We start from the raw sequence: 18159 nt of genomic DNA on the forward strand, positions 1-18159 counted from the left end.
CTCTATAGTAGTTGGCAGACTCATGAGATTTATTTTCTTTTTATGCGTTTCAAACATAATTACACTGTAGAAGCACACTCCTAATTCTGATAGGCAAAGCTATGATATCCTTCACTGGAACATGCAACGGTGGTAACCTACTAGTAAAGACTTTGTTGTTAATAAGGAATCTGCTTTTTCAGCATAGCAGTGCTCCACCTTTATGGTGATTAGGAAACTTGTGTGTGTTAATTTGGCATGAGTATTATCTCTCCTCACTCAAAATACAGAACATAAAAACTGGGTCAGAAATCCTAAATTGCATTGTATGTCAGTATCACTTGCTATGCAATTTAAAAAAAAAAATTGGTAATTCCTTAAAATAAAATTTTAGGTAAAGATTACATTTTTCTTTACCTGAGAAAGAAAGTGAGACTTTCCAAAGTTCATTCTTTAAAGTTATTTAGCACAGTTAAATAGTTCTAGGCAATAAAAGAATCAGGAAGAATAAGGACTGCAGGGCAGGGAGCAATGCAAAATATTACTGTCTCCTTTGTATCTTAAAAAGGAAGGGAGGTTGCAGGAAAAAATTAGTTTTGCGCTTCTAGAAGCCACTAACATTCTTGTATTCCCTTCTTTTTTTCCTTGTGCGTTGGTTGGTTCTGGGATGGATTGTTCCACTGAGGTATTTCAGGAGCTTTCAATAGAAGGAAGATGCACATCCAACAGAAGTTAGTAAAAACATACTCAAGCAGTTCTATGACTGTAATCATACTGGCACCACAAAACAATCCAAGCTGGCCACCTACATCAGCTGTAATAGAAGGAAATAAACATATGTCACCCTAAGTATTTGGTTTAGTCTAGCGAGCAAATAAAACCCTGCTGGGTCAAAGTATTAAATAAATTCAATATACATAATCCATCATTTTAAGAAAACAGAATTAATATTCTTAACAAAGTTTATTGGAGAAGACTAATGTGTTTCTTAAAATTCTAAATAAAGCAAGTACCACAGATCCTACTGTGAAACAGACACTTAAAATATTTCCTATTTCTATGCCTTTTTAACTGTTCTCTTGCTTCTCCTCCCCATGTTCTCCCTCTCCCCTCTAAATCCTGTAAATGTCACTATTCTTACAATCCCGTGTGTGATACAGCTGTAAACTAGTGCCAAACTTAATTCTTATTCTCAGCTGCTGTCCATACTGCAAGTTCTTTAATGGAATGACAGGGGACTATAAAAAATGACCATAAGGCAGACATGATTATTAACCTTATAATTTAAATGGTATTGCTTTTTATTTAGAAGTCCATGTAGACTGTGACTTGGGACGGGAGAAAATAAAAAACCAGGCTGGTTTGTGTGGTGGTTTTTTTTTTTTAATTTTTAGATTAATTATTAATCAGCAATAAATAAATATTAAACATTCACTTACCAAGCAACTCGGATATAGTCAAGGCCTTCTGCTGCTGTGTTATTTTGTAGCTCAGGTCATGATATTTAATGTCAATACGCACAAGGTTCTGCCTAATGACAAATACATACGGTATTACTTGAGACAGTCAGGAGTGCTGTTCATTTTTATCAATATTTAGCAGCATGGACCAAGTTCAGGGAGAATGATGGTGTCTTTTAAAGAACAATTAGATTAGTGTTGCCATAATGAGTTAGATGACTGAAGGGAAAAAAAAAAAGTGTCATAACAACACCAGTTATAACAGGAGCTTATCAGAGGAGTAGATGTTCAGGCTATGTTGAAAAAGTAACTCTAGATCAGTACTGTGAGGTAGATTTGTGTTTTTTAAGGGTCACAGAGATAAGCTTGAGTGGAAGTGTCACACATCCTGACCTACAGAGGATACAGTGCTTAGAAGTGTAGTCTACCACTCTTGATTATGTGCAACTGCATATTTAATTATGCTTATTTCAATGACCATATTTGTGCAGAAGAGCCCTTGTCCTATACTTGGATGTTTAGTTCTATCCTCTGCTAATAACCTCGCTTACCTAATTATATTCTTGCCTGCTGCAAAAGCGGAAGAGTAGGTAAATCTCAGTTGGAGCAAGACCTGTGGAATCATTACGTGTGAGTAAAGAGCTCATCTTTATGAGATCATGTGTACAGAAAGATTCTGCCTAACCTTAAATAGAATATAAACATAACAGTTGTGGAATAAAACAGACACAAAAGCTGATTGCATGTATAATGTTGTGACCTTTAAGAATAAAAGAAGCAATTATTCTTCAGAAGTGTGAACAGCTACAGATTTTTGGGTTGACAGTGATAATGAGCTCACTAACAATATTCAAATACTTTATTTGCTATACAAAATGAACATTTCTATCTCTTTAGGTGATAATTCTAAAACTCAGGTAGCACTGAGTAATAATAATAATCTTATTCTCATACCTTCTATTAATAAGACTTCCTACCATTGTCATGGAGTTGCTAGCAGAACTATCCAATAAATATTTAACTTTTCCCTTCTTACATCTTCAGAAATCAATAGATCTCTACGTTTTATAGTTCAGAATCTGTACTTGTTAATATGTGGGCAGGATTCCTATTGGTTAAGACTTGGTAACAGGGGAATGTTCTGTATTTTCACTCGCTTAATTGAATAATTACTGGGTTGTGCATGATGTTTACAGGCAATAAAATAATCAACAAAGATAAAATGTCCTCAAAGGATTAATATCTTTTACATATAACAACAGGTTTAATTTTCATAATCTTCACTGGGGACAGACCTTTTAATAGGGCCTGTAGCGACAGGATGAGCGGTAACAGTTTTAAACTAAAAGAGGATAGATGCAGACTAGATATAAGAAAGAATTTTTTTTTTACAATGAGGGTGGTGAAACACTGGAACAGGTTGCTGAGAGAGGTTGTAGATGCCCCATCCCTGGAAACATTCAAGGTCAGGCTGGACAGGGCTCTGAGCGACCTGATCCAGTTGAAGCTGTCCCTGCTCACTGCAGGGGGGTTGGGCTAGATGACCTTTAAAGGTCCCTTCCAACCCAAACTATTCTATGATTCATATAGTTCCTGTTCATGTATAAACATATGCAAGCATTTGCAGACTGATGTCTTCAAGAGTGAGAAAACTGAAGTCACTGAAACAATTAAATACTCACAGATATTTCATTAGCGAAATTTTCTACAGTTCTTTATAAACATGTTTTGATGTTGTGGATACTATGAGTTCATGTAGCACCTGTCAATACTTATTTGTGCTGCTGACATCTATGTCTGTGAGCAAGAGGCAATTCAGTCTATAAAACTGTATTAAATGCTCTTTGACAACTAGATTGTATCTTTCTAGCAAAAAAAAATCTGGCAATCATTCTATTTTTGGATATGTAATGCTTATATTTGCAAGGAAATCTGGCATCAATTTATTATATTGTAAGGGTAAGGCACGTATGCACTATTAAAGCATAAGCACATATGATCTCTCTTCTATGAATTTAAAAATATGCAGATTGTGTCAGCTCACTGCTACTACTGAGCAACACAGCTTTATGCATAATGTAAGTTCTAACACCATTTCCTGGATAAAAGGTGTAGTCAATACTGTTGAGAAATGTTTTCACACTAGAAGGTCTCTTCTTTTGGATATAGACCCACTTCCTTTTGCTGTGTAGTGTTTTCAGTCACATAGATAGAATCATGCTATTTCACTCTTCTGCTACCTCATAAGAATTATTGTACCAAATATTTTCTAAGTAACTTTTATAGTATAAATGGTGTTAGTGAATTCTACTAACAATAGAAAAGATTATTAAACTTGTGACGTTATCGCTACAATAAAACAGCTCTTCAGTGCTTATGAAGCTTCCTTTGGGAATGGGTTGAAAGAGAGGAGAACAACTTTACATAGCATCTATGACACAGGAATACTGTGTCCAGTTTTGGGCCCCTCACTACAAGAAAGACATTGAGGTGCTGGAGCGTGTTCAGAGGCGGGCAACGAAGCTGGTGAAGGGTCTGGAGAACAAGTCTTATGAGGAGCGGCTGAGGGAACTGGGGTTGTTTAGCCTGGAAAAGAGGAGGCTGAGGGGAGACCTTATCGCTCTCTACAACTACCTGAAAGGAGGTTGTAGTGAGGTGGGTGTTGGTCTCTTCTCCCAAGTAGCTAGCGATAGGACAAGAGGAAATGGGCTTAAGCTGCGCCAGGGGAGGTTTAGACTGGAAATTAGGAAAAATTTCTTTACAGAAAGGGTGGTGAAGCATTGGAACAGGCTGCCCAGAGAGGTGGTGGAGTCACCATCCCTGGAGGCGTTTAAAAAACGGGTAGATGTGGCACTTCGGGATATGGTTTAGTCTGGTCTACCCTTGATTAGTCTAGAGTGGGCTTGGTAGTGTAGGTTAATGGTTGGACTGGATGATCTTAAAGGTCTTTTCCAACCTAGATGATTCTATGATTCTATGATTCTATTTAGGTTGTTCATTGACTTCAGTTGTGGAAGGGTGAAGATTTGTCTTCTCTATTGGATGGATTGCTCATGTGGATTGTGGATAGGTTTGATAACTCTGCCCTTTCTTTATTCTTAATTGCAGAAGTGATCAAAAAGCTTTGTTATAAAAGATCAATGATACAGAAGGTAATCAAGAAGACTACTTTTTAATTGCAGTATCTATTTTGTTATCCACAAGTCTTAGATGTATCTATTTTATATATATATATGAATATGTATAAATCTTAACCAATTTTGTCTAAGAGATTATTTTATCTCACAGACAACATTATTAATACCACACATAAGAATATATTTTTAAAAGGTCATATTTACATCATACGCTCTGTTAGCATACTTAAAAGTAATTGATAATGTTTTTTATCAGACAAGGTGTTAGGCAAGATTACCTGATGTATTCTGGGTTTTTCTTCAGTTTCGAAGAAAAGTATTTTATAGCTTTTTCTCCTCCAAAGCTTGAATAAGTGACAGTGGTAGGATAATCCGTTTCTTCACATGGGGGAGGGCAAGTGGAATTGTGGGTTCCTACTGTACATAATCCTTTTAGCTCTATATCATCTGAAATTTCAGGAGAAAGAATTTACATACTGTTTATAAAAAAGCACACAATTTGAAAACTTTTTTAAAAACTTACAAAATTACTTTTAAGGGACTTTGCTAAATGTATGGGTTAGTTATGCTGAGAAAAGTGGATACTCATCGGTTTTGAATGAACAAATAAGTATTTGTAGCTGTCATTTGGGAAACTTGTGCACAGTAATAAGGGTGGAGATTTTTTTGGTTACTTTTTCCAAAGAAATTCAGCACCTGTAAGTCTTTCTGCCTTCATTAGGACTCGATGTGCTTATTATTTCTCATCTACAGTTAAACAGTAGGACAACAGAAAACTTTCCATGTTCTGTGCTAGCTTTCTGATTACATACTTAGGTATATAATCCTTGGTCTTGACGCCTTGATGTCTGCCTAACTCATTTCAGTGCACAGAAACAGCTTCCAGAGCAATGTCAGTTGTAGTTTACCATCATCTGATAACTACATAAAAATCTTGGTAAGCTAAGTTCACTTTATCTTAACCCTTGCCTGCCATTTGATAATTTGGCTTAAGACAGCTAAGAGGGCTTAAGGACAGCTTTGTTTCTTCAAATACCAAAGAGAAGTCACAAAATTATACAGGTCTGGCTGCTTGTGAAAGTGGGGAGCCACTCCTCTGATGAGGCTTTAACAGAAAGAAATCATTATACAAATCTGGGGAAGCTGGAGAAAATTAATGTAGAAGAAAAATGATAAGGCATAAATATTTCCTAAAGCACAAACCATCACCCAAAGCTGTCTGGTACTCTGAGTACCGTAACCTCCTTGTTTGTGATGCTCTATTTGTCCTGGTGTGGTGGCACCCATTATGTCTGTTCCCTCTGCGTGTGGGCTTCTCGCTTTTGCAAACCACAGGGGAGGAGCTACCTCAGCCTGTTAGTTGATGATTTGAGGTACTCTCCAGGGACGCTGGGGTTATGGATTTCATTCTGGATAGCCGGCCTTTAGAGTTCCTAAAATAAATGCTCTCACCAACGGTAGGTCCCGCAGATATTGGATCAGTGTGCTGTCGTTTGAGATTTTGTTATCAGATGTCTAACCTCTCCTGTGTTGTAAAAGGAGACCTAGAACCTAACTTGGGTCCTGGGGACCAGACACCTACAAGCCAGGTTAACCGTGTACAGTACTGTGATGCCAGTTCCCTCTGGGGTCCACCTCTGAATCCTATCCATCCTTGATAGGCCTTCGGGGTCAATTTTGTTTATTGCTCAGTGGTTTCTAAAGAAACTTGGTCACGGAATATCCATTATGTAAAATAATATATGTATTTCCACCATGAGAGGCTACCAAAGATCATGATTATAAGAATGTGAGCTTAGTGGAATCTATTTCAAAAGAGCCGCAGGAAAGATAAATAGTTGTTGTTCACAGTAGTAGATCTTGCCTGAATGTTGCACGCACCTAATCAAAGCAGAAATAAGCCCCTGCATAGGACCCACAAAACCCGTTAATCTACTTGGTATCCTAATCATCCATTCCTTTGGGAGAGTCACGTTACATAACAGAATCCAAAACAATTAAAAAGGAGGCTTTCTAAAGTTCATGAGAAGTTATTTCTTAAATTATCATTTGCAGTATTTTCCAGAAAGTCTGTTGTAGTGACTTACAAATTTCATATCTACTGTGTGCAGAGTATTTGCTTATGGAAATAAATTGCATTTGGAGCACTTTGAAAATATATAATTTGTTTTACTTTTGAAAAGATAAAACCTTAAAGTCCAATGATTTTGAATTGTGTTTTTTATCAATTAGCAAACCTGTTCTTACTTTTCTGTCACAAACAAAAAGAATACAACACTAGAGCTAGAAGGATGATACCATGAAAATGCAAAAATGCAAGCCAGAGGCTTGATAACTGAAAACAGATTAATTGACATTCTTCCATTTTAAACCATTTCTGATTACTAAAACGAATTCTTATGTTTTTTAATTGGCATGTATTTAATGCTTTGTCTGGTCTCTATTTTCAGAATATTAAATGAACTGGGATGTACTCTGTTTCAGTACTACTTTCAGTATTTTGTTTTAATTGATAGATATTGTTTACTATTTGGAATTGGTTTAGAAAATACAAATATGAGGTTATTACTTACAGACTGCTGGATAAACACAATTGTAAAACTTCAGCAAATCACATTCTGTTCCATTTCCTTAAAAACAAACAACAAACTTCAGGAACTTCATTTAACTACCTAACCCTTAGCTCTATTTGTACTAAACTGAAATGTAATGTCATCAAAGCCTGCTCACCACTTCATGTTTATCATTATACAACTGAGAAATCAATTCAGCTGGGCGAAGTGCAGTTACCAACACCAAAAGGGGTACATAGTGAAGAGAGACAACAGACCAAGCCAGGAGGCTTCCTGTTGGAGCAAACATCTTTATTATGTGTGCCAGCCAGAACTGCCATTAAGGTTGCAGCTCACTCTTTGTGTTAGCTTGCTAAAGTCAGGAATTTCTGGGTTTTTTTCCTAGTGGAAATGAAAAAAAAAAACCCAACACCAAAACCAAAAACAAAGTAGTGTAGATGGGTTGTATGATTACACCCCATGTGTTTCAGCAAAAGTTTTGAACTTCCTGCAAGAGCTGTTTGGAGACCTAGGGGGTAAGATAGCACCCTGAGCTAACAGCAAAATTTTCAGATTTCAGATGGTCTCAGTTTCACCCCAGTTTTTTCCCTTGCGTGGAAATATTACTTAGCAGTTTAGCACACAGTTAAAGAAGGCATTGCCCTCCTTTATCTAACTGTCAGTGTATAAAGCTCTCACCCTGGGTATGGGAGACCTAGCCTTAATTTCCTTCTCAAACCCCTTTCCATGAGAGTTTCCAGGAGATTGCCAACTTCCTTTGCAAGAAGTTGTCAAACAGGCTAGAGATTACCCATTAATGGGTCTTCCTTTAGTGAAAACATTCTACCTTGCTTGGGGATATTGTAAAATACATTGAGTCAGAAAGTGCAGGCATGACAGTGTCTTTCTTACCCACTAATTGTGAAAAAAGAGCTGTGAGAGCAGAGATTTGGGTTCCAGCTCTTGCTTCAGAGAGAAGTGACAGTATTATTACTTTTAATGCTGAAAAGGTGGGAGGGAGGAGACTGGTCAGGGCTCAGTGTTATGCTTTACATTTCTGGAGTGATTAAGATGCCTGGATTCTCGAGGAGAGTATTGCAACATACATCTGTACTCTGCATTTCAGGTGGATTAGATGGCTCCATGCAGCCTTTTGGCTTTTGCAGAGCCCTGTTCTGGTGCCAGACTCTTTCCATGGTTCATGTGGGGGACCTCGGTTTCTGTCTTCAAGCAACCAGTTCTGCTAAACACCTGTAAAGAAGGTTTTCTGTGGTGCATGTGAAAATCTATGACTTATGGATTTAGTTCCAGCTCTTTAGGAAGTCAGGTTGAAGACTACAGACTTGTCTTGCAGCCCTGAGGCATAATCTTTTCTTTCAAGTTTTTTGGTCTGTATCCTAAGGATAGCCAGTGACCCAGATGCTATGTCTAGTGCTAACCAAATATCTTGCGTGTTTTTTCTGAATTAAAAAAAAAAAAAACAAACCCCAAAAACCAAACCCCAAAAGACCCCCAGATTTATATAATTTTAATTAATCCCAGTTGTAGATATCCCTCAAGAATCTGCCCCATGTCCTTTGCTGTTCAATAACAGGTGAGGTCTCCTAGCAAAATGATAGGTGTATGGTATGATGATATTCCTGAGAAATACCTGGAAGCATGAATGGCAAACAGCCACACCGGTCCTGTATGTACTGAGCTTTGCATTCCTGCAAACATCCATTAGTACTATAAATCTCCTGGTATTGAAGCTTTATATCAGGCTTGCACTCTCCCCATGGGTATTCTTGGATAATTGACTGTAGGGTAATAATAACAGAAGATAAAAATTTTTTGTGTCTGTTTTAATTTTGGATATTATTTTCTCACACTTTAAAGTGCTGAAGGAAGCGTGTTGAAGACATAAGCAGCAACGTTGTGATTTAATTGGAGGCAATTACAGTTTGTGCTTTTGGGATTATAAAATCAACTCGTCTCTCACAGCAAAAGTAGGACCTGATCAGACAGCCTAGCGTAGAGGGTGGTCCACTCCACCTGGATTCTGCTAGGAATCAGAGGCAACCTTAATGGTAACAGAATGTAGTGATGGGGAAATGCTGTATATGTCAGCGAGACTGTAAGATGTTAGAAAAGAAGGGCTGACTTTAATAGATACAGATTATGAAGACCAATGACATCCATCCCTCCCCCCCTCCCTCCAATAGCAGTAATTTTGTTTGTGTCTAGAAGAAATTATTTTTATGAGTCACTTTGGCATGATAAATATTTTAACTTCCAAAACATCTAATTCATTGTCATGCTTCAGAAGAGAATTAGACAGTAAAGACCAATATTTCCACTTGATGGGCAAAGTCCTTACCTTCAGCTGGCGGATTGAGACCTGTGCATGCATGCCGACTGACGTTAATAAACCTAAACCATCAAAGCGTGGAAGCTCTTTGGGTGAATGGATAACAAAAGTTATACCAGCATCAGTAGAACCAAGAGCAGGTTCATCAGTGAATTGTTCCTGATACAAAAAGAATGATTTAGAATAGTTTTGTCTTTGCTTACCATCTGAAGCTGTAGCTGTATTTAAAAATGGCACTATGCTTTTTTATTTGGTCTTGTATCTCTAGTCACACTTTTGGCAATTTACAGAAAATTACAGAAGCAAACTGACTTGCATTTCCTTTGTTGATTACCTCTGTGGGTTTCCTTCCAGTTACTATAAACTTTCAGGTTTTTTGTTCCTTCTGTCATCTCCCAATTTCAAAAGCAAGAAGGCATAGTTGAACATTTACTCATAACTTGGATATTCATTCCTTTTACTTGCAACCACCCATCACATTTCAGCAAGCTTTCCATTACCCTCTCCAGAACCTGTCACTCCTGTCTCATAATTCCTAGAGAACAAAAGTGAATGTCTAAGTCATTTATCACTCTAAATTTTAGTTTTCTTCCCTGATCTCACAAGGCGATATTCCCTGAAATTTCTGGTTTTTTTGTTGGTCAAAGACAATTCTAAGAAGGTCAGAGACTATTTACAGATCTTAACTGACACTGAGCACTTACAGATGCTGCAACTGAAATTCAGAAATTGGCAGCATATGACCTTCACTACTGGGCCTTTTATTTAAATGAATGATGTTATCTCAAAGTGCTTGTATAAAATTAAATTACTGTTCTGATGACACGTTTCAATTGTAGGTGAACTCTGTATATATCCATATATACACTTGCAACTTTCAGAACCATTTAGCAAGGGACAGAGTCAATAATAATTCTGATTTTTAAATCTGTATTAGACTTTCCTTTAAAATACCCTCTCACTCAGAAATAGTCTTGATACAGAATTTTGTGCATGAAATCTGAAGGTCTGTGTAAAACCAACCAAACAACAAACCAAAACAAAACACCTCTACTTATCTGTAAGTTATTACATGATTTGTCATTTATAATCATTAGGATAGCTGTACCTGTTGGACATCAAAAAGCAAATGTAAGCCTCTTCCAGACAAACTCACTCTTCTTGCTGGAAGATCATTGTGATTAAAAGTAAAGCAGTTTCCGTATTCAGTGAAAACATGTTCAAAATCCTTCAGTAAAGGAAAATAGGGAAGAGTGAAATGAAAGCAAGATCACTTGACGTTTTCTTGGTGAATTACAATGCAAGAGATGGACTACTGGGGTTGGTTTGGTTTTTCCCCAAAGGCAGTGCTAAATATTACAATCAGAAAAATGGTAATTGATGGAAATATTCAAAAGGATTTCATCCCTTTCTATAGAAAATGAAGTTTAAAGGAGAAATTTCACATTGTTTATTAATACCTGTGAGCTGTTCAGAATAATTTAATGAGGTCCTATTGTTTTTCTATACCTGTTACATTATATAGAAATAATATATTAAAAACCAACTTGTTTAATTTTTCCAGTAGATGTTTAGTGAAGACTATTTCAAAACTGTCGTGTGACGTATGAAAGTACAATATTTGCATTTTTTCCCAAAGCCACCTCATCATTTAATATGACTGCATCTCATTGCTTTAGTTTTAGTTATTAGCACTAGTGTCTTTCAGTTAAGAGAACTCTCCAATGCCTAATTTTAGAAGCTGCAGCATATCTAAAGTTTAGATTAATCTGAAAGAATATAGGTGTGACTTTTCTGTTCATGTTTTCTGTTTAAGTTGGAATTGCTCTATGGAAGAATTGACATAAAAATGAGACGATTGTATTCTTTGACTGTTGTCCAAAATTCCCAAAGATGGGCTATTTTTACCTCATTATTTAAAATTCCTGTGGACTCTGCATATAGTTACCCTGGCTGTCTACGTTCTTGACCTCAAGAACAAAACTACGCAATCATGTAATGCAAAAAACTCCATTCAAACTGACCTTTGTTATAGGCCATTTATGGAAAAGGATGTTAGGTACAGCCTGGAGGTATGACAGCTTTCAAAGGCTGCTATCTGTGCAGAAGTGGCACTAGGCAGAGAGCAATTTAGACTGAAATCCCATTTTACAGCTCAGGGAGTCCAGCAGGCTGTCTCTGCCATCAGTGGGAGAATCGGTGTCCTCAGGGTGATTTAGAGCAGGACTTTTTTTCTCCATTGGCTGACTGTAAAGGCAAAACAGGGGGAGTAGCTGGCAAAGCTAGATGTCTCAAGTTGAGTGGTAAGAATACATCCCCTTCCCCTCCATGCTACTGTTTTAGTAAAATAAACATATTTACCTGTGGGTAACATGGCTTTCCAAAAAATTCACATTCTAGCAATGTGCTGCTGTTTAGATAAAACCCATTTTTCCTTGTAAACTCCTTGATGCTGAAGTTCTGGTTCCCAAGAAGAAAATCATTTAGCTCTTGAGAATATTTATCTTCCATAGAAAACTTTTGGAGAACTCCAGACACAATGTTCCAAATTAAAAAAAATATTTTGAGGTTGTTTACTGCATGAGCTTGAAACCTGTCAGTGGGAAGGAGAAAGAATTGCTTGGAGTTCTGCAGAGTTATAGCACTCATCTGCTCCTGCCAAATCTGTAACAGGATTTGCTGTCTGCTCACAAACTATAACCGATTCTTGCCCACCACGTTGCACTTTGATCTCTACAACATGAACAAAAATTATGGTCTACATTTCTAGGAAGGTATTTTCCATATCTGAAAACAGAAAATGGACACCATCCCATTCTGGTCAGTCATACTGGAAACATTTCTGTTGTGTGTGGTTTTTTATTAAAAACCAAAAAACCCTGAGTAGATTAGTCATCTGCATAAGCCATCAACCAGATTTGCACAACTGATGACAAGCTGAACAATTGTATTTACATGTGGAAAACTAGTTGGGAGGAGCTGTTCCTTTCAAAAAAAGCTGTCTTCCATCATTTAGAAAATTGATTTCTAAGTGCATTTGCAGTAATCTCATATACCTGCTCTTTACTGAAATAAAGTAAGGGCTTACAAAACAGTTATAAGTTTCAAAGGAAAATAAACACAAATGAAACTACAATACCATGTTCTTTAGAATTGCTATTTTATGTAATCCTATTTTTAAAAACATATCAATGTATTTGTATAATAGATCTTAATGTTCCAACTTAAGGAAGATTGGTAGGAACAACTCCTCACAACTGAATTTGAGTCAAACAGTAAAGACAAAGGTAGATCTGTGCGTCTTTGTCCTGCCAACAAAAAAAATAGTTACTAAAAATGGGAGGAAAGGATATGCACAGCATGAACAACAGATGGATGTGGCAGCAAACTGTCGCTTAGGTGGACAACTGCCATGCTCAGTAGCTGACTATTTGCTTACAATGTTCTGCCACTATAATTACAAGAAGTGAGGCATTTTTATAATAGACAGCCCACTGTAATCAAGGACTTCCATCCACAGTGCATGTTGTGTAGTATAACCCCCGATGGCTTTATGCAGGGCAACAGGAAGGAGGCATAGTGAGGCAGAACAGCTCCAGATATTTGAGATTTGGACTTCTGTCTGATTCTGCCAGCAAAAGGTAGAAGATAAGAAAACTTACGAGGAAACAATGTTGGTGAACTTTCTGTATTTCTAAAACTGTTCCTAAATTATTTGGTCTAAAAATTGCATCATTGTCAAAGTGGCTGCATCTGAATCTTGGCCATTATCTTCAAATGTAGAAAACTGCAGTGAGGTTCCTGCTTAGATACCTGACTTCCAAACAAACCAAATGCTTCCCTCCTGCAAATCCCACTGGCATCAGCTGGAACCATAAAGGCTGAGCACCTCTGAAAAAAAAGTATCTACTTTGCCTAAGATTTCTACATTTTTATGAGGTTTCTATTTGAACCTATTTGCAAATCTTGTCTTTTATTTTTAACTTGGATGTGACCGATGTCTGTCCCTTAGTTACACTGTAGAAGCAACACTCATACATAGAATAATACCACCAGAGAGGTTTTTCTACTCCAACTTGCATTTTGAAACTTAAAAATCTGTAGTGCAATTATTCATCTGAAGGAGGGGGAAGATTAAAAAAAAACTACCTCCCTTCTTTGATTCTTGTATTATCCTCTTCATTTAAATCTCATGTGGTCATATGGAAGACATGCCCCTCAGAGCCATATTTTCCTTGTTCTCTGTGATTTGTTCAAGCAAGTTGTGCAGCCTGACTGCTTTCAGATAAAGAGGTGTTGCCTCTCAAGAGCAAAGAACAAACATAACTTTTACCTGTTCAAGTTGCAAAAAGTCACAGCAGGGAATTTGACGTTTTCCACATACTGAACTACCACTGTAGTTGTGGTTGGCCAGCTGAAGTAGTAGATGAAGCGACTGCAGATTTGCCAAATAACAATGGCAAGACAGCTCGCGACTACTAACAGCCACAGCACTTTGCGAGTCTTGCTCTGCGTTTGAACAATATTATGCACTCCATGAAAAGAAGTGGATGAGGCAAACTCCTGATGATACTTCCTTCTGTCTTCCAAATGTGGCAGCAGTTTCTTTATTAAGTACAATCGTATCTTTTCCAATATTCCTTAATATGGAACAAAGTGAAAACATATTTTTAAAATTAGCTTTTAAATGGCACTTAAGAAAGGAAACCATGTAATTTTGATATTAGAAAGCAGTTGCAAAATTTCTCTTTAATTGTAAATTCTCTCTCTGAGTAGTGAACTTGCTTCTGAAGATGGAAGAGCTGTGTGCTAAGAGGTGTGCCCAGGGATGCCCGAGAACAGACTATGTCTTGCAATATTTTAAGCACACAAATTTTTAAGCGTATGAATATAAAAGAATAGTTCCACTTCTGTGGAAAATATTGGGTTTTGACATACCTCAGTGATCTAAAACCACAGGTTGCTGTGAACCTACTGTAAAAAGCTAAGCACCTGATTTTTACAGTAACATCCCATTAAAGGCCTGTTCCTTCATACTTGCTCTGAGAAATAAGGTAAAAAAGGAATTATATGGAATGATATAAAAGAGAACATCACTCTTTCACTATTAAAAGCTTCTAGATAAAACTTGAAAGGTTACAGGTTCAAAAGGAAACCTGTTTTCTTTTTTTTAGGTTTGTACTTGTCTGATTCCATAACTTTGAATATTTTGAGTTTTCATTTACCCCATGTTTTGCCAAACTGATGTTCAAAAACCCAAACCAAGCCAAAACATTTTAAAATCTAAGTTTCAGAGCTTTAACAGTAATGAATATATTCAATACCTGGAAATGCAGTCATTTTCTTATGCTTGTCGCTGAATGATCTTTTGAGCATGGATTTGAACAGAATGTTTTCTCTCAAAACATCCAGATGAGGGCAACATAATAAGACCTTTCTTGTATCTAGTCATAATTGGACCAGTCTCTTTGTAAAGTGCTTCATTTACAGATTGTTATCTGCTGTCATTAAGAAAGCCCATGAGAACAGTAAATCAAAGAAAATTTGTGAGAATAATAATTACGATCTGAAAAAATATTATTTAGATCAGTGTTTAACAGCAATTAAATGCTTCCCCAATTCCATTTTTTTAACCAAAAAGTAGATTTAATCACGTGGCATGTGTGGTAGGAAGAGAGTATACCCTTTATAAGACTGATTTACTTGAGGCTATTACAGTTGGGCAAAGGAACAAAGGATATGAGGGTCATCTGCCAACGCTATCGTGACCACATCAGCGCTCTGGGATGTTGCTTTGGTCTCTGCACAGTCTCTGGACTGTGATAATGAAATCCCAGATGGTGCTGGATTTCAAAATGTTTCTGAAGGGAAAGAATTTTCTTTATGTTGTTCTTGAAAGATCTATGTAAGAACTTTGACCAATACTGGTATAATTTACTGTGACCCCTTTTTATCATCAGTTTTCTGCTGGAAAACTGTTCAAAAGTTTCTCTCTTAGCTCTAGTGACTATTGGATCCCATCACAAGGCTGTTCAGCCATGTGTGCTTTTGTACATTGCACTGGAATGGAGTGGATTTCTGGTTTTGCTGTATGCTTCTCTCTCACCAGCGTGTGTGCAGTGGGACAAGCATTTTGCGTGTTCCCCAAATAACAGCAGAGCAAAGCACATTCCTAGCATGTGTCAGCATCTGCTGCCCATAGATTCCAACAACAGACCACAAGCAGGTCAGACCCTTTTCTCCAGGGAAAGTGCTGTGTGTGTTTATTCCAACTATACATGCTGTGCTAGTAAGAGAAGGATAGCATATCCCTACATAAAAGTCCATTGCCATCAAAAACCACTAGTTAGCTTAATCAGCAGAAGTGTAACTTAGAATCTATGCAAATATGTAACTAAACTGTATTTCAGCTCTTGTGCATAACTACTACAGTAAGTATATATGACGTTTTACCTGATAGTGAAAGTTTTGCCGTTAATGCATAAGATTGTCTAATATCATACTGCTGCTTCTGTTACTGTCTTTCACCAGAGGAATTAGCACTATTAGGTGAGTGTCTTTAAGAGCCCTTACTCTACTTTCAGATTTCATTAGAAAATGTTATAGTTAAAAAAAAAAAAAATAGAAAGAAAGAAAAAAAGATTTTTAACTACGCTACGTAGGGTCAAGTGGTGAATTTCTAGTATGGAATTCTTCACACATGGTGAATTGGAAAATAGTATGAAATGTTTAAGTTGGGACTAGCCATTTATTTTGGGATTTGGTCTGTTTATGACGAATAGGTACATTCCAGTGGTATATAATTAATAATAGAATGGTTATTCCAGGTCTCAGTTAATGAATAATAAAATAATACACCACAATAATGGGTGGGTGTGTGATTATATATGATTAACCGTTCATCCTATGCTGTGCAAAACTTTGACTGTGTGTATCTGGACTCAGGTTGTGTAACGAACAGAGCTGAACAGGCTGTAAGTGAGTTAGAGTACGCAAGCTGCTGCTAGACAGCCAGCAAGGTCTTGCAAGACCTTAGACATATTAGACAATAAGGTCTTGAGAGCACTATGTTCTTTTTGTAGCAATACAAAGCACATTTAATGTAGGCACTACAATAAAAAATATTTTTGTCAAAGATGTGAATAAGATCAACATTTATAGAATTTATATTCACATGTTTGAAGCCAAATACAGACCATGCATATAAGAACTAGTAAGGTAGGTCATACATTCAGAATAGGCTGTGGATGCTTTGCCTCAGGAAACACCGATTACTGGAGAAGACCCAAGAGCCATCATGGTTAGTCAGATGAACCTGATTTTCCAGACAATGTTGTTAGAGAAGAAATTACTTCACTGCTTGTATAACCAGGAATACATGGCCAGGGACGTACTATTAGCGATACAAGGCCAGGGACATACTATTAGAAGCTTATAGAAAAACCTCAGAAATTCACAGTAGCTTTAATATTTACACAGTAAATTGAATTTAAAGGGTTTTCAAACTTCAGTCAGCAGGTAATTGATCATGATCTATAAATACTTGTATGGGGAACTGATAGATAATAATAATAGGCTCTTTGATGTAGTGGGGAAAAAGATGTAACAGGACCTAGTGGGAAGAACTGGAAGCTAAGCTCTTGCATAGCAGAAACAATGTAAAACTTTTTTTGGTTTATATTCCCAATGTTTAATTGTGATTAGATTTTCATTAATGAACATATTAAAAAAGAATGGCTTTTTAAAAGACAGCTTATCTTCAGCCAGAGCTCTTACCTGGAAGGAGTTATTTCAGGAAGGTTGTATGTGGCCCCTGTGCAAGGGTTAGTTACTCTAGATAGATTTGTGATTTCCTCTTTGCCTTAATCTAAAAATCATTAAAGTATGGTATCATTCAGAGAAGTAATTTGCTAGTTAAAACTGTGTTAGCTTTATTCTAAATGCATAAAGGACCAATAGCTAGAGACTTTTCTTCACTTCTTAAGTAAGTTTTTTTTTTCTACAAGTCTTTTTTTTAACTCTACCTTCTTTGTACCTTGAAAATGTACACTACTGCTATTTTTGGACAAGGTTACAAGAGAAAGGAGACAGATTTTCTCATTTTGGTTGTCAGTCCTGAAAAAAACTACCAAAATGTAACAGAACTCTTGGTAAAGCACTCTAATATGTCTAGTCACATACCTTTAGCATCCGATTGAATGAATCTCCCAAGCTGGTCCATGAGGCTGTGCTGAAATAATTCAGTAAGGAAGGAATGGATCACAAGCTGTCTTATCACTGTGATCATTGCTAGGTAATGGCTTTTATAGAAAACTAAATGGGAGGTGATACTTGATGACACATAACACTGGGCAATTTACCTGCCAGGGTTGCTATGCTTTGCCTTTAAATAACATGGTCTGCAATGTAAAAGAAAAGATTATTTTTATGACAGGATCAGGTGTACGTATGTATATACATTTCAAGTACATATTATACTAATACTAGTACAAGTGCAGGTTTGTCTTTTTTGTGTTACATCACCTTGCAAATTTCTTTCATATTTTTTATTTTTCCTTTTATTTTAGAAAGACCAATTATCTTCATTAAAATACTGTGCTGTTCAGAATGGAATAGATTCTCTTTAAGTAGATAAGGAGCCCTTCCTGCTCTGGAGGGCAATAAATGTCTGCCACTAGGTT

At 36.8% G+C, this 18159-nt stretch overlaps 1 protein-coding gene across 1 annotated transcript; it reads right to left on the minus strand.

The window, feature by feature from the left end:
- Positions 1-593: 593 nt before the first annotated feature.
- Positions 594-17699, minus strand: ASIC5 (acid sensing ion channel subunit family member 5). The gene is made up of 10 exons (XM_009481447.2): positions 17660-17699; positions 13812-14118; positions 11840-12071; positions 10587-10706; positions 9488-9637; positions 8780-8927; positions 7150-7206; positions 4855-5023; positions 1419-1510; positions 594-793 (listed from the first exon to the last, which is right to left on the minus strand). The coding sequence occupies exons 1-10, from the start codon at positions 17697-17699 to the stop codon at positions 594-596; spliced, it is 1515 nt and encodes a 504-aa protein (XP_009479722.2).
- Between the last annotated feature and the right edge of the window lie 460 nt (positions 17700-18159).

This window comes from Pelecanus crispus, chromosome 4 (assembly GCF_030463565.1).
Source record: "Pelecanus crispus isolate bPelCri1 chromosome 4, bPelCri1.pri, whole genome shotgun sequence".
In the NCBI taxonomy this organism is placed as follows: domain Eukaryota; kingdom Metazoa; phylum Chordata; class Aves; order Pelecaniformes; family Pelecanidae; genus Pelecanus; species Pelecanus crispus.

Excerpts from the sequence above, each read along its gene's own strand:
- ASIC5 (XM_009481447.2), bottom strand. The coding sequence starts at position 17,699 with ATGGACCAGCTTGGGAGATTCATTCAATCGGATGCTAAAG. Across the intron at positions 12,072-13,811 it reads ACTTTTTGCAACTTGAACAG|GTTTCAAGCTCATGCAGTAA; the intron begins GTAAAAGTTATG and ends TCCCACTGACAG. Across the intron at positions 10,707-11,839 it reads GAAAGCCATGTTACCCACAG|GATTTTGAACATGTTTTCAC; the intron begins GTAAATATGTTT and ends CCTTTACTGAAG.